General features: G+C 36.6%; 1 protein-coding gene across 3 annotated transcripts in view; it reads right to left on the bottom strand.

Moving 5' to 3' along the window:
• The window catches only part of LOC103520642 (proton-coupled amino acid transporter-like protein CG1139), a 33460-nt gene that overhangs the window by 7283 nt on the left and 9078 nt on the right, over positions 1–17099 (bottom strand). Inside the window, exons 1-6 of one of the 3 annotated variants that reach the window (XM_026831795.1) lie at positions 16895–17047; positions 4691–4736; positions 3102–3230; positions 2731–2881; positions 2218–2339; positions 760–844 (exon numbers count right to left, since the gene is read on the bottom strand). In XM_026831795.1, the coding sequence (XP_026687596.1) occupies positions 760–844; positions 2218–2339; positions 2731–2881; positions 3102–3230; positions 4691–4736; positions 16895–16925 (564 nt within the window). In that variant the 5' untranslated portion in view covers positions 16926–17047. Of the gene's footprint in view, positions 1–759; positions 845–2217; positions 2340–2730; positions 2882–3101; positions 3231–3942; positions 3989–4690; positions 4737–16894; positions 17048–17099 lie in introns of those variants that run through there. The other 2 variants (XM_026831791.1, XM_008485746.2) reach the window with 2 other exon arrangements.

Genomic DNA, 17099 nt, shown 5'->3' with positions numbered 1-17099 from the left:
CCCTTTGAACCCGAAAGGTTCCCCTCAACAAACCCGAAAAAAAAAAAAAAAAAAAAAAAAAAAAAAAAACACTGCTCTTGAGTCGCACACCTAGCAAACTCTAGCAAGTCAGTTACAATGAATTGTTGAGTTGTGACATACGAGTATGAAATGCTGGCACTAGAACAAACTGCATTTCAAGTTTGTTCTTCATTTTGGAGCAGTTATTAAATAAAAAAATATCGGAGGGAGGGGGAGGGAGAGAGGGAAAGGGAGAGGGAGAGATAAAGGGAAGGAGGGAGAGAGAGAGAAAGAGAGAAAGGGGAGAGAAAGAGAGGAATGGGAGAGAGAGCGAGGGAGGGAGAGGGGGAGAGAGAAAGAGGGAAAGAAAGAGAGGGAGAGAAGAGAGAGATGTACGTTATGCGAAGTAGCATTTAGTCAAATTTATTAGGTAATGTGGTGCTTATTATTTTAATGCTGATGACAGGTAGGTTAATTATATATAATGATAGATAGGCATTAGGCATATTAATATCGCAATGGAAGAACAAATATAGGTACAGAAGTAATATTCCAAGATCTAAATCACATTTTTCTCACATTTCCCTATTATTCTCTCCTAAAATTTAATTTTAATAATTTTGATGGTCAGTAGGATTTGATTCTGTGCTTGGAATTCAGGGTAATTAATCCTTTTAACGTTTTTTGGTATCACAGCATTACTAAGTGCCTGCTTAAGTGGTGTGTTTGTCACTTTGAGGAGAAATAATAGATACTTACGGGTTTAATATTGGTGGCCACAAACATAATATACACACAACAGATACCAAGTTGATATACAATGAGGAACATGTCCACAATGATACTGGAAATGAAGAAAACAAGATGCCACATTAGTCTTCTTCACCTTTTCCCGTGTACAGACAGGGTCGACGTTTTTCATCAGCCTCTCAATCAGCCCTAGGGTGATTGCTTTGGGCTGACATTTGGTTTTGGCTACAAAAATTTTAGGAGTGGATGCCCATCGCACTCAACCTTTGCTATTTCTTTAGCAAGGGAAATTTCAGACTGGTATCCTCCCTGCTTAAAGTACCCCAGCCAGACTAAGATGGTCTACACTCTACTCTCTGTTTAGATGCTTTTTAAATTTAAGAAATCATATAGGTATTAACCAATTTATCATCGCACTCAACCTTTGCTATTTCTTTAGCAAGGGAAATTTCAGACTGGTATCCTCCCTGCTTAAAGTACCCCAGCCAGACTAAAATAACTCCAAACCAGACATTAGGTCCTCCAGTAATGGTCAGTATGGCCATAAAATACCCAAATTCATCATTTACAGATACATAAATAGAGGTATTTCAGTGCTATTGACAGTATTATCTTCACTCAATTCCTTCTCTGTGACTTCAGTGACTTTCGTATGTTCCATGTCCTGTGCAGTCTGTAAACAAAGTAGAAATAGGTACAGTGTACAACTGTACACACTACGTTAGATATTTATATCCTATCCGATAAGCATGACTTAAATTGACTTCTTTATGACCAGACATAGCTGACATAGCAAACAATAGGTTAAAATGTTTAGAGATACGGACAAAAATACGTTGCTGATAAGTTTTTGTCAATGTAAAAAATATGGAATTTCACGTCAAATGCAAGCTTCTGCGTTGGAAAACTGCTATCATTGATTCTCATGTCTTTTCCTCTTGAGTTTCATGATTTCTATTGAAACTCTCAGGTTAAAATGTTTAGAGATACGGACAAAAATACGTTGCTGATAAGTTTTTGTCAATGTAAAAAATATGGAATTTCACGTCAAATGCAACCTTCTGCGTTGGAAAACTGCTATCATTGATTCTCATATGTCTTTTCCTCTTGAGTTTCATGATTTCTATTGAAACTCTCGCCAATTTATCAAGTTTTTTTCAGTCTTTCAAATTTTATAGAGGGAACTGTAATTACTGGGGTCTTATTGTCCCGGAATCGAAGAGGGATTTTAAAAATATTTCCTCAAGTTTTTCGGTAGGTATGGACCAGTTAAAAGCTCATGTTGTTATCTTCAAAATTCTGTCATTGGTTTTCTAATTGGTTCTACTCTCAATTGAAAAATTATTCTGGAAAATGTTCCAAAAACAGTCTGTCCCAATTTTTTGGTACTTGGAATGTATGGTTAACGCCGATCCTATTTAAATAGGAAAAGGCTAGGCACAAGAAGAGATACTATGGTTAACTTACGCGGATGCATTGGCAGCAAATCGGAGACAGGGAGGTCCTTGTTGGAGAGCTACTCGCATACTATCCGGATAATTTAGAATGGGCACTCGCTTCTTCTTACATAGTTCATACTGAGATCTAACCTGTGAGAGAAATGATAAAAATAGTTAAAAGTTAAAATAAATTAAGGAAGAGCATTGTAAGTTCTAATCTTCGTTCTCGGAACGGCTGGCTTTCTCCTATCCTGTCTTTCTTCTCTCTTCCATTTTGGGACGATAAGACCTTAGCAGTTACAGTTCCCAAAAAAAAGTTCAAGACTTTGATTCAACACATAGGGGTTTCAAACATATGCTGACTGCTCGAGAACAAAAAGCACCACTTACGTTGGATTTTACCAATATTTATTCAGTCATTAAAACTCCTCTTAAGCTAACAGCCAGTGAAGTTCCATTTAATTTGTATTGGCTTAACAGGGTGTTAGTGTTGTCAAGATCACGAAAATCGTGTCATTTGGCCACCACACTTGATACTTACTAATACATGGAGGCAGTATGTACACAGGATACCAATCAGGATGGTACCCACGGTTCCAATGACCAGACCGGAATTGACAAAGGCGTTAGGCATGGCTAGAATACCCGTGCCCAAACTTCCCTTGAGCAAATGGATGAGGGTTTCATTGTTCCTGAAATACACATCAATATTTCAAATTTAAATACGTTATAGCACGAACGACCTGCTATCCGTAATAATGTCAACTGATAAAGCGTCCTAGGGGGGGGAGAAAAAGACATTGTAGCCAGCCTAGTTAGCTCAGAATGTAATACACCTGCCTTGTAAGAGCTAGGTCGTGGCTTCAATAAAATTCCTGTCTACACCGGATATCGAACCCAGCAGATACTCACGTGGTGGCGTGTTCCAGGACTCGGTGCTTATGAGGGTCATACGGTGTGGAGTCATCTAGAGGTTGTTTACTGGGTGAGGTCATACGAGAGTCATTGGACTCTACATCCCCGCGAGCACCCCCGTTTGACCTGTGGGGAAGACAAAAATGAGGATGAAAAAAGCGTTAGAAATGGGAAACATAGTAGCATCGTTTGAAGTATTGACCAAACAAAAAAATCTTGACCAAATATGGGTTTTAACCTCAACCGACCTAACCTGGTATTTACAACTGACCAAACTTTGCAGCTTTCCACACTACTACAAGCTTATCTTATTCTTCCTAGCCTTTCCTAAGGGTCGCCGTTTCTTGTCAGTCCCCTCCAGGCAGCCCTTGTGTACCTCATGCAATGTTAAATTTTAAGCTTATATCTAGGAATTAAAAAAAAAGGTCTTTCTTTGGTCCTCATCGGGATTTGAACCCAACATCTCCAAGTCAAGTTAATGCTTTTTTTTTGTTGAGCAATTAGAACGAACAAAATTATATTACAAAGGTGAAATACGCGTATTATACTGCCGTGCTAAGCGCAAACGCGGTATGTCAAAAAGCCCTACTTTCGGCAAATCGAGTTTAAAGATTTCAATCTATACGGCAAACATACGTTTTTGACATACGGCAAAACGTTTTAGTGCTTTTTAAGGGGTTTATGATAAAGAAAGAGAAAGAAAAAAAAAATATATATAGGATCAAAATTTAGGATCATAGGAATTATTCGGCACCAAAAACCAAAAATCGATTTTTTTGACATACGGCGTTTTTGCTTAGCACGGCAGTATAGGTATTCTGAATACTAGAATACTTACTTATCTACTAGATTTGTGAGTTTAATGTTGTCAGTCATCTTGAAATCTGAAACAAACAAACAACAGGTTACTTTTAAAAATATTATCTGATGTTACAAGGAGCAGCATCAATAGTTTTATCTATGTAGACTTCTAGAGTAAAACTTCCAAGGTTTTCAAAAGTTCGCAAATGGTGAATTGGGTTAAAGTTAAAGTTTTCTGTAAAAAAACAAAAAAAAAAAAAAAAAAAAAACATATGAGTCCCAATTTTCCTTTCCCCCTAGAATACCTACAATTTGCCCTAATAAATACGTGCAGTGGTATTCGTATCTAGGGAATTCATCAGTCCTCTTTCCTCTCGTATAATGAGACGACATACGACAGACATTAATTTGCCACTCTAGACCTGACAGACATCCTGACAATAAATAACCTTTTTGAAGATTTCTAATGCAGCCGAAATCACGAGTGTTTTAATTCGATCAATAGAGCGCAAAGGTCGAACTAATTTGTGCTATTTACAAGTCGTACGTATATCAATGGTGATAACAACTGACACAAGGCTCTAAGTAGACCTTGACAATTAGCGTGTTAAATGCCGAAATCACGAGTGTTTTAATTCGATCAATAGAGCGCAAAGGTCGAACTAATTTGTGCTATTTACAAGTCGTACGTATATCAATGGCGATAACAACTGACACAAGGCTCTAAGTAGACCTTGATAATTAGCGTGTTAAATAATAGGTATTCTGAATACTAGAATACTTACTTATCTACTAGATTTGTGAGTTTAATGTTGTCAGTCATCTTGAAATCTGAAACAAACAAATACACAACAGGTTACTTCTAAATATTATCTGAAGTCATAAGGATTTCATCTAGACTTCTAGAATAAAACTTCCAAGGTTTTCAAAAGTTCGCAAATGGTGAATTGGGTTAAAGTTAAAACATGTTAGATACACAAAATCCCTTCTTTACAGGTGGTTTTCTGTAAAAAACAAGAAGGGGGGGAAAAAAAACATATGAGTCCCAATTTTCCTTTCCCCCTAGAATACCTACAAATTGCCCTAATAAATACGTGCAGTGGTATCCATATCTAGGGAATTCATCAAGTGCTCTTTCCTCTCGTATAATGAGACGACATACGACAGACATTAATTTGTCACTCTAGACCTGACAGACATCCTGACAATAAATAACCTTTTTGAAGATTTCTAATGCAGTCGAAATCACGCTTGTTTTAATTCGATCAATAGAGCGCAAAGGTCGAACTAATTTGTGTTATTTACAAGTCGTACGTATATCAATGGTTTTTTACTTCCAAGTTTAATCTCGACCATTTTGCATTTAGTGCATGTGTTTTTTGTTTCACTATAACCTATAACGAACGGTTAGTTCAATTTTAATGAAGTTAGTTTAGACATGTTAATAAGATGTTTTTCTACACGATTGGGATCCTTAAGGTGGATTTTCAAAAATGCGATTTTTGTCGCGCGACCTCGCATAGTGGAAACGTGTTGCGCGACGCGAAAAAAAGTCGTGCGACCATGCGACTTCTATCCCATGAAAGTCGGTCCGGATCAAAGGAATGTCGCGTAGCAAAGTAGCAATGCCAGTGGAAACGTGTCGCGCGACTCTTCATTTTAGTTTGTTTTTTATTATGAGTGGGAGTGCTTTAATTTTAATAAAATTTTATTTTTTTTATATAATTTTTATCACCCTATATCACGTTGAATACACAGCTTAAAAAAAAAAATAAATCAAAATATTTTTTAATTGCAAGTGAAAACAGGTCACGTTAGGTATTAGTATTAGGTATGATGAAGGAAATCCAAACTAGAGATATGTGAGTGAGTTAGTTATAAAACAACTTCTCTTTTCAGTGGAAAACCTACATGTCCTATTGCCTATAGGGAGTTAGTGAGTTACATTTTTTTAGGGTCTAACTCGTTGACTGAACAGTCCACTAAAAAGAGTTAAGTACTAGTTTTTTTTTATACCTCACAACTCTTTAAACATCTCTAATCCAAAGAAGATAAATATGCTGCCCATTCTTGACCTAAAATATTTTTTTTTAAACAATATATTTCGTTTTTTTTTTAAGAGGTTTGACAGAGGGAATTGTAACTGCTATGGTCTTATCGTCCCGAAATCGAAGAGAGAAGGAATACAGGATAGGAGAAAGCCAGCCGTTCCGAGAACGAACATTATCCCATCAGGATAAAATACGCCCCGGGCAGGAATCGAACCCGCGGCCTAGCACTTACAAGGCAGACGCACTCCCAACTAAGCTAACTAAGCTGGCTTATTTCGTTCTTTAATTAAAACAGAGGACTTTTTTCTTTCCATATCTTAATATCTTATGGAAGGAAAGTGAAGTAATTTTTAATGGACTTGGCACACAATACTTCTGAGGCATCCTCGTTATTACGCTTCATTGAATCGGTCAGGGCGTAGTTTGCCTATACAAAACCCAAGTATACCCATACCTATGTCAACAATGATTAATATGCCAACTAACATCTCTAATCCAAAGAAGATAAATATGCTGCCCATTCTTGACCTAAAATCATTTTTTTTTCTTTTTAACAATATATTTCGTTCTTTAATTAAAACAAAGGAATTTTTCTTTCCATATCCTAATATCTTATGGAAGGAAAGTAAAGTAATTTTTAATGGACTTGGCACAGGCACACGATACTTCTGAGGCATCCTCGTTATTACGCTTAATTGAATCGGTCAGGGCGTAGTTTTCCTATACAAAACCCAAGTATACCCATACCTATGTCAACAATGATTAATATGTCAACTTGAACTCACGCACACATATTACTGACATCTCATTCCTGAGGTGAAATATTGCTGTCTCAACAGCCTAATGATAAAGTTACTTAACAAGGGAAATATTAGTGTTTGTATAGGAAAAGTTAAAGTTAGTTAACTAAGAAATAAATACATATTTATACCGGATCAGCCACGGTAGTTCTGTGTGTAAGTAATAGTGTTCCATGCCAGAGGGCTCGTGTTCAGCTCCCGGGTAAGTTTTTTTTTTTTTAGATTTGTGCTTGGATTTCAGGTGCATACAGCTTTCTCAATGATGGGGAAAATTTGTTTGAAAATGATCTAGTTCGCCCTCACTGCATAAACATTATAATAGTTTTTGTGACGTCAAATTTTGCTAGAAGTGCAAAGTTGTAACGTTGTTTTTATGGAGGAGGGCCACTTGCTCAAATACATCTAAATCCACTTTGCATAAACGTGAGCTCTTCCTGCGTTAATTCATACATTATACTCATTGTTATCATGAAATGGTGAATGGCATTATTCATGACTGATATCCTATTCATGTCATTGTTCAGACGTGAATGACGTGATGCTATGTACGATAGTTCACATTATAGTAATGCTATTATCAGATTAAATCAGACTCCATAACAGAGATGTGTAGAGAGTAAATAGTGAATGAGTGAGTGAGTTATGAAAAAAAGAACTGCTCTTTTCAGTAAACTACTCAGTAAATGAGTCAGATTCTGAAATATGTAGAGTGTTGTAGAACTATGTCTAGCTGATGAGTTCTAAGAAGAACGAAACGCGTACTAGGCTGCTCGTAGGTGTTGGCTCAAGAAGTAAATACGTAATCCTATGTTACATATAAAGTGAAAATCTTAGATGAAAATCTTGTCCCGTAGTGGGTAGATCAACAGTGTTCAGAGCGGCTAATGGTAATCTGAAAATCTTGTCCCGTAGTGGGTAGATCAACAGTGTTCAGAGCGGTTAATGGTAATGATTAATGATAATGGATACAATTTTATTTAAATTACCAACCGAATGGAAAATAACAAGAATCACTTGATTTGTGCTGTCGTGATGACAGAAATTGTGAATCTATGATCGTTTTTTCTTTGGCAAAATTACAAAGATTGCTTATATAACCAAGTCTAGATTAGAATAGAAAATACCTATAGGTAGTTTATACGTAATCAAATTTGAGTTAAGTTATCAGAAAGATCTGACAGATCACAAAAAAATCAAGTCCAGACTCCAGATAGAAACTTGTTTATTCTGAATAGAACTTTGTTCATTCTGTCTGTTATTAGGACTGACAGATTGTTTATTAATATAGAATTGGAAAGTCCCTTTACCCACACAGCCCACAGTCTAAACAAGGTCTCGTACACTCGTATATTTGAGAACTTGGCCATCAAATTAAAACTTTGTTTATTCAATCATACTATGGATCTTTGCCTAAAACTATTTTTTTTTTTTTAATCAACTTTGCCTATAAACGGAAGGCACAGTGTTGTCCATGCCTAAACATAGTCAACTATGCCTGGAGAATCAACAATGCCTGTAACAGATATAATACCGAAACAGATATAATAATATAAATAGAAGATCATGCATATTATGTATGTAGAAAGCATCACAATGATCACTTATTTATAGATCCGATGTATCATGGTTCAAATAGGGGGGATTCAGGATTCAGACAGACAGATTTGGACCAATAGACGTTTTCCTGTACAGGATTAGATCCGATGTATCATGGTTCAAATAGGGGGGATTCAGGATTCAGACAGACAGATTTGGACTAATAGACGTTTTCCTGTACAGGATTATCATAGTGGGGACTAGCTGTCTGAGGATACGACAGTCTGATTAGCCTAGATTAGCATTCAGGAGTATACAAGATGCTTGATGATAAGGATCATTAATAATTTATATCAAGTAAATACTTTTAGTACCTATTGTTCTCGCATTTTGGATTGGTGGGGCGGAGTGCTACCGCGCTCCCTTGATATTTTACATCAAGTTGAGGAAAGGGGGAAAGAACACAGTTCAAAATCGGAGGGAAAAACTGTGTTTTATTTGCCCAATTTTGAAAAATTGGTCCGATACCAATACTTGTGCATTACATTTCACTGAAGTTGGGGAAAGTCCACCGTTACCTACATACCTTCATAGTAAAGTATGCATAATAAGCATTGTGCGAATATTTTTTTAATTAGTGAAGTTTCTATTAATTTTGTTAACAGTATAATTAAACTCTCGTTCCAAGTCTTTCCTTTAGTTTTGGGCGGGAGAGGAAGATCTCAAGTTCTATAGCAAACACTTTTTATTTATGTTCTCAGTTTGTGTTGTTGTTAATATTTTTTTTCTCTTCTTTTTCCTTTTTTTCCGTTTTCCACTCTAAAGGTTTCAATTTCCTTTTTCCTATATTTAGGTCACTTTACTACCGCTTCGCGGATACATCCTCTTTCTCCCACGTCTTTCTCTCTTCTGTGTAGGTACCTTTTTGTCGTATCTTTACTCCTCTTCTTCCTCCTTCTCTCTCCTCTCTTATACCATCTCTTCCTCCTATATCTTGCAGTGCCAAGCTGGTTACAAGCTTTTTAAATGTTCTCCCAAGCTTTCTAAATGTTCTCCTAAGTGATAACAAACATAATGAGCTTATTTTTAACAGAAAACATAATTAAAACATGAGGCACATCAATATGGCAAAGTATTTCTCTTACTTTATTTCATATCTTAATTGTTTTATTATCATAAGTAGTAAAGTTATCAACTCATCATTGAAGAGTGAGACTGAGAGATATTATACAGAAGTCAGACAACAGAATCTCATAGATTTTATACAGAACGCCATGTGTTTATTGTATTTGTTTATGATATGGCCTACAGACTGTGTGAAAAGTGGTGAAAGGGAAGCACATTTTCAAAATTAAAACGATCAAAATGTAGGTCTATTTTTGTCGATTTTCAGGAGAATTTATTCTGAGCCATCGATTTTCATTTTATTCTTCGTACTTGGGGTATCATGGTAGGTACTCTCAACCTTACTTACAAGGATAATGGGGTAGCTACTTAAAAACGAGTAGCTACTAATGGCGACATAACTAGCAAAAGTAAATCATTTTGGCAAATGTAATGTACATATGTAAAACCATCTTGTAATGTAGCTCATAGCTGTAATCTGTGATAACCACAAACATAGACATATGTAGGTACCAAATACGAACATATTTTCATTTTTACAATTTTCAATTATGTATTAGATGAATTGCAGAGGCAACAAAGTGAACCGTCTTGCCAAGAATGCGGGAGAGAAATTTGCTTTGATAAATCATGAAGTACAGTTACTTATAATTTAGCATACAAGATGTTATGGAGATTTCATTTTTGGAATAGTTGCACCCCGGTATTGCTCATAGTATTAATATTAATAGTTATTGAGGATTGTACTTAGTGCAATTAGATATGTTTGGATCAATTTTTGAAATTAATTGAACAAAGAGTGTCCAGATATAACTCCATAAAGTTGCACTTAATGTGTCTCCAAACCTGTGTTTTATTACTTTCTATTACTACAGTATAGCGAGCTATTTTTGTTACCTACACCATAACTCTCGAACATTTGTCTGACTATGGTGCAAAATTTGGCAAAAATCTTCAACACACAAAGGACTTTTTATTGCTAGCGGCTGACTATCTAAGATAGCAATAAAATATACATAACTATAGATACCTACCTAATAATGCAAAGAAATATAACAATATTATTCACTAGGGGAAAGGAAAAACAGATCGCTTTTTTTGTTTTACAATATTATTTTATTCGTTACCATACCGGGTTTCGCCAGTTACGGCATCTTCAGTGGTATTATTATAAGGTAATGTGGTGCTTATTATTTTAATGCTGATGACAGGTAGGTTAATTATATATAATGATAGATAGACATTAGGCATATTAATATCGCAATGGAAGAACAAATATAGGTACAGAAGTAATATTCCAAGATCTAAATCACATTTTTCTCACATTTCCCTATTATTCTCTCCTAAAATTTAATTTTAATAATTTTGATGGTCAGTAGGATTTGATTCTGTGCTTGGAATTCAGGGTAATTAATCCTTTTAACGTTTTTTGGTATCACAGCATTACTAAGTGCCTGCTTAAGTGGTGTGTTTGTCACTTTGAGGAGAAATAATAGATACTTACGGGTTTAATATTGGTGGCCACAAACATAATATACACACAACAGATACCAAGTTGATATACAATGAGGAACATGTCCACAATGATACTGGAAATGAAGAAAACAAGATGCCACATTAGTCTTCTTCACCTTTTCCCGTGTACAGACAGGGTCGACGTTTTTCATCAGCCTCTCAATCAGCCCTAGGGTGATTGCTTTGGGCTGACATTTGGTTTTGGCTACAAAAATTTTAGGAGTGGATGCCCATCGCACTCAACCTTTGCTATTTCTTTAGCAAGGGAAATTTCAGACTGGTATCCTCCCTGCTTAAAGTACCCCAGCCAGACTAAGATGGTCTACACTCTACTCTCTGTTTAGATGCTTTTTAAATTTAAGAAATCATATAGGTATTAACCAATTTATCAAGTTTTTTTCAGTCTTTCAAATTTTATAGAGGGAACTGTAATTACTGGGGTCTTATTGTCCCGGAATCGAAGAGGGATTTTAAAAATATTTCCTCAAGTTTTTCGGTAGGTATGGACCAGTTAAAAGCTCATGTTGTTATCTTCAAAATTCTGTCATTGGTTTTCTAATTGGTTCTACTCTCAATTGAAAAATTATTCTGGAAAATGTTCCAAAAACAGTCTGTCCCAATTTTTTGGTACTTGGAATGTATGGTTAACGCCGATCCTATTTAAATAGGAAAAGGCTAGGCACAAGAAGAGATACTATGGTTAACTTACGCGGATGCATTGGCAGCAAATCGGAGACAGGGAGGTCCTTGTTGGAGAGCTACTCGCATACTATCCGGATAATTTAGAATGGGCACTCGCTTCTTCTTACATAGTTCATACTGAGATCTAACCTGTGAGAGAAATGATAAAAATAGTTAAAAGTTAAAATAAATTAAGGAAGAGCATTGTAAGTTCTAATCTTCGTTCTCGGAACGGCTGGCTTTCTCCTATCCTGTCTTTCTTCTCTCTTCCATTTTGGGACGATAAGACCTTAGCAGTTACAGTTCCCAAAAAAAAGTTCAAGACTTTGATTCAACACATAGGGGTTTCAAACATATGCTGACTGCTCGAGAACAAAAAGCACCACTTACGTTGGATTTTACCAATATTTATTCAGTCATTAAAACTCCTCTTAAGCTAACAGCCAGTGAAGTTCCATTTAATTTGTATTGGCTTAACAGGGTGTTAGTGTTGTCAAGATCACGAAAATCGTGTCATTTGGCCACCACACTTGATACTTACTAATACATGGAGGCAGTATGTACACAGGATACCAATCAGGATGGTACCCACGGTTCCAATGACCAGACCGGAATTGACAAAGGCGTTAGGCATGGCTAGAATACCCGTGCCCAAACTTCCCTTGAGCAAATGGATGAGGGTTTCATTGTTCCTGAAATACACATCAATATTTGAATATAAAGATGTTATAGCGCGAACGACCTACTGTGCTAAAGCGTCTTGAAGGAAGAAAAAAAGATGGTATGGTATACAGTACCTAGCCAACTTAGTTAGCATGGAAGATAGGTAGCCCTTTAACTTGTAAGCGCTAGGTAGTTAGGCATGGCTAGAATACCCGTGCCCAAACTTCCCTTGAGCAAATGGATGAGGGTTTCATTGTTCCTGAAATACACATCAATATTTCAAATTTAAATACGTTATAGCACGAACGACCTGCTATCCGTAATAATGTCAACTGATAAAGCGTCCTAGGGGGGGGAGAAAAAGACATTGTAGCCAGCCTAGTTAGCTCAGAATGTAATACACCTGCCTTGTAAGAGCTAGGTCGTGGCTTCAATAAAATTCCTGTCTACACCGGATATCGAACCCAGCAGATACTCACGTGGTGGCGTGTTCCAGGACTCGATTCTTACCCGGAGCCAACTTTATCCTAAACAGATACGGTTCGTTCTCGGAACGGCTGACTTTCTCCTATCCTGTCCTCTTTCTATTTTCAATTGCGGTACCATAAGACCTCCGTTGTTACAGTTCCCTCAATCAAACCTCCCTCCCTCTCACTCACTCACTCATTCTCTTTCTCTCCCCCTCCCTTCTTCTCTCTCAAACACACAAAAAATTCTATTAAAATTCCTGTCTACACCGGATATCGAACCCAGCAGATACTCACGTGGTGGCGTGTTCCAGGACCCACGAACGACCTGCTATCCGTAATAATGTCAACTGATAAAGCGTCCTAGGGGGGGGAGAAAAAGACATTGTAGCCAGCCTAGTTAGCTTAGAGTGTAATACTCCTGCCTTGTAAGAGCTAGGTCGTGGCTTCAATCCCCTCCCCGGGGTGAACATTATCCTAAACAGATAAGGTTCGTTCTCGGAACGGCTGGCTTTCTCCTATCCTGTCCTTTCGATTTTGGGACCATAAATCCAGAAAACCTTTATTACAGTTCCCTCTATCAAACCTCCCTCTCTCCCTCTCTCTTTCCTCAACTTGTCGCGCGACACGTTTCCACTATGCGATTTTTATCGCGCGACTCCGTCGCGCGGCAAAAATCGCGTTGGTGGAAATCCACCTTTAGAGACACTCTTTCCAAGTGAGCTCTACAAGGTCACTCAATCACAGTTATAAATATGATCTAAGACCACAGGTATATATAACCGAAGTTATAAATATGATCACGAAGACGTGATATTAGCTCACCCTGTACATTATATTTTAACATCTCTCACGACCAATACGTTTCAACGTTTACACCTTTGTTCTCAACATTTACACACGATTGCCAAAATACCTTGCATTGCTTTCACAACGACAGTTCAAGTAGGGGCGGAAGGCCTGGGTGAAAATTAGCTCGCAGTCAGATTCGGAAACAGCTCTTCACACACCTTCCCCGTGACTCATTGGAGAGATATTTTTTAATTGCCTCTTTTTTTAGAGGAAAAAATACATTAAAATGTAGTTTAAAACAATGTTAACATTCTCATAACACATAGGTACATAAATATTATGTTAAAGAGGAAAAAATACATTAATATGTAGTTTGAAACAATGTTAACGTAGATAATATGATACACAGTACATACATGTTAGTCAGGTACATAAATATTATGTTAAAGAGGAAAAAATACATTAATATGTAGTTTGAAACAATGTTAACGTAGATAATATGATACACAGTACTTACATGTTAGTCTCAATATTCTACATATATGTTACACTCCAGATGTTATTTGAATGATAAATACGAAAGGCCACATTTGTTATGATAAGCACTGGACTCTAACATACGATAGTTCTACATAACATAGAATAATTATAGTATGATCTACAAATCTACATATCACTTTGGTCACTACAAAAATCACTATAATGTGATTCTATCACGTGAACAGGATGAGTACTATAAATTGCTTCATTGATTTCCTCATGATCTAAGCGATCTGTTTTTCCTTTCCCCTAGTGATTTTAATTTGTTTTACCAAGTGTTGTGTATACCCTAAAAGTTCTAACTTTTTAATATTACAATATTATTATGTTTACCCACCTACACTTAATATGACTGTTGCTAACACATCACTCACATGTACTTCACTAATGATTGTTCCCATGTAGGTACAATACAAATCTCGTCTATTTTTAGACAATGGAAATGTAATGGCCAGGAAAAACATATCCATCAAACATTACACATACAGGGTGCCACAACAGTGAAATTAAGTTAACATGGGGCATTTTAGATAGATACTCAAGTGTACCAATTGGTTTCAAGTCCACCCACAAAGTGGACAAATTGACCCGAAAAGTTGAGTACGAAATATGTCCCATGCCAACAAACAAACAAAAGAGATCTCAAATCAAACAGAAGCATGTAGAAAGCAGAGCATAGCGTGAGGTATGAGATATGACACATTCTATTATGATTACCAATTTGAAGTTCATTTTACATCAACACTCAAGTACTCGTCACTTTTGCTGAAAATCAGAGCTCGTTTACCCAAGTTTAAATCCAGCTTAGGGAATTAAACCTAAGTCCCTATACCGCTAACAGTTCTGTTTGTTCACTATTACTCGTTTTCACCTAGGTACATCAGTCTAAATACAGCTTAAGAAATGTTAGTTCACTATTATATTAACGAATACTTCGCTACACTTGTCCAATAGAGGACCTACTGGATGCCAGGCGGGCATCCGACCGAGCTACCGCAGCTGTACTGGGCTACTGCGTCAATATGTCAACGGGTTATCTTCTGGCGCTATCATAAGAAGGCACATCAATATGGCAAAGTATTTCTCTTACTTTATTTCATATCTTAATTGTTTTATTATCATAAGTAGTAAAGTTATCAACTCATCATTGAAGAGTGAGACTGAGAGATATTATACAGAATTCAGACTACAGAATCTCATAGATTTTATACTGAACGCCATGTGTTTATTGTATTTGTTTATGATATGGCCTACAGACTGTGTGAAAAGTGGTGAAAGGGAAGCACAGTTTCAAAATTAAAACGATCAAAATTTAGGTCCATTTTTGTCGATTTTCAGGAGAATTTACTCTGAGCCATCGATTTTCATTTTATTCTTCGTACTTGGGGTATCATGGTAGGTACTCTCAACCTTACTTACAAGGACAATGGAGTAGCTACTTAAAAACGAGTAGCTACTAATGGCGACATATGTTTACTCTGAGCCATCGATTTTCATTTTATTCTTCGTACTTGGGGTATCATGGTAGGTACTCTCAACCTTACTTACAAGGACAATGGGGTAGCTACTTAAAAACGAGTAGCTACTAATGGCGACATATTTAACTAGCAAAAGTAAATCATTTTGGCAAATGTAATGTACTTATGTAAGACCATCTTGTAATGTTGTAGCTCATAGCTGTAATCTGTAATGACCACAAATATAGACATATGTAGGTACCAAATACGAACATATTTTCATTTTTACAATTTTCAATTATGTATTAGATGAATTGGATCTATTTCATGTACCACAACTGTTCAAAACACCCTGTATGTCTGCGTGCAGAAGAAGTCTCAACATTGATGAATTAATTCTTCGCCCCGTCACATACATATGTCTCAATTGAAGCATGGAGCTCCCCCTATTCAGAAACCTAGATGTGTCAATTAGACAGACAAACTTTGGCCTCAGCTCTCAATAACTCTCCGTCTTCTATTTAATGCGCCTGTGTCTAAGTCAGATGTTCTCAACCTTTGGATACCATACCGAGTAGGAAATATGAATAAGCTACTTTTACTAAGCCGATTGATTTAGCACCCTGTATGTCTGCGTGCAGAAGAAGTCTCAACATTGATGAATTAATTCTTCGCCCCGTCACATACATATGTCTCAATTGAAGCATAGAGCTCCCCCTATTCAGAAACCTAGATGTGTCAATTAGGCAGACAAACTTTGGCCTCAGCTCTCAATAACTCTCCGTCTTCTATTTAATGCGTCTGTGTCTACGTCGGATGTTCTCAACCTTTGGATACCAAGTAGGAAGTAGACTGCCATCTTTAGAATTTGGCTCGTCCGATTTGAGACGGGCTAAATTCGTTTTACTCTGCGTTCTACAGCTTTTATCGCTGAAATTGTTTACTTTTTAGAATAAGGCTTCCTTTTAGAATAGACTGAAGTTTCATTTATTAATTTATTTATTTTTATAACTTTAAAATTAACACAAATATGAATAAGAGTATTTAAACATAGTTAGGTCCTTGGATTTAGAATATCAAAAGGTGCAAGTTCAATTCTGTATAGCGAGTTCGATTAGATAAAGGTCGAAAAATTCCGTGCTAGGTGTTTGTTTTTGTTGCGAGAATCACACACGTCAAATCGATTGAAAAAAAAATCAATATTGCCGAACTAAAACTTAGAACTTACTCCTTTCGGCAGATTATGTTTTTCGGGCCCAATTTCCATATAGTTATAAAATGTTGAGAAAAAGCTGACACTGTTTATAATTAATTCAAGTAGGTACTTACTACTTAGTACCTATTAAGAGAAAATTAAGTCACCTCTGGGAATCGAAGCCACAATCGGAAGCATGGAGAGCAATGCGGTGACGAATCGGAAGTTCCGATTGAACCGATTTCACGTCTTTCCTTACACACTTCACTGATAATGAAGTACAAAAAATGACGCACACTTTCTTTTCCATACTTGAAAAAGATTTTAAATTTGGGGAAATGGAAACAAACGAGGAAAAGATGAGGAGGAGGA

Source organism: Diaphorina citri, unplaced genomic scaffold, assembly GCF_000475195.1.
Source record: "Diaphorina citri unplaced genomic scaffold, Diaci psyllid genome assembly version 1.1 scaffold71, whole genome shotgun sequence".
Lineage (NCBI taxonomy): Eukaryota > Metazoa > Arthropoda > Insecta > Hemiptera > Psyllidae > Diaphorina > Diaphorina citri.
The sequence above is the reverse complement of the archived record's forward strand: the minus strand, read 5'-3'. Positions and strand labels throughout refer to the sequence as shown.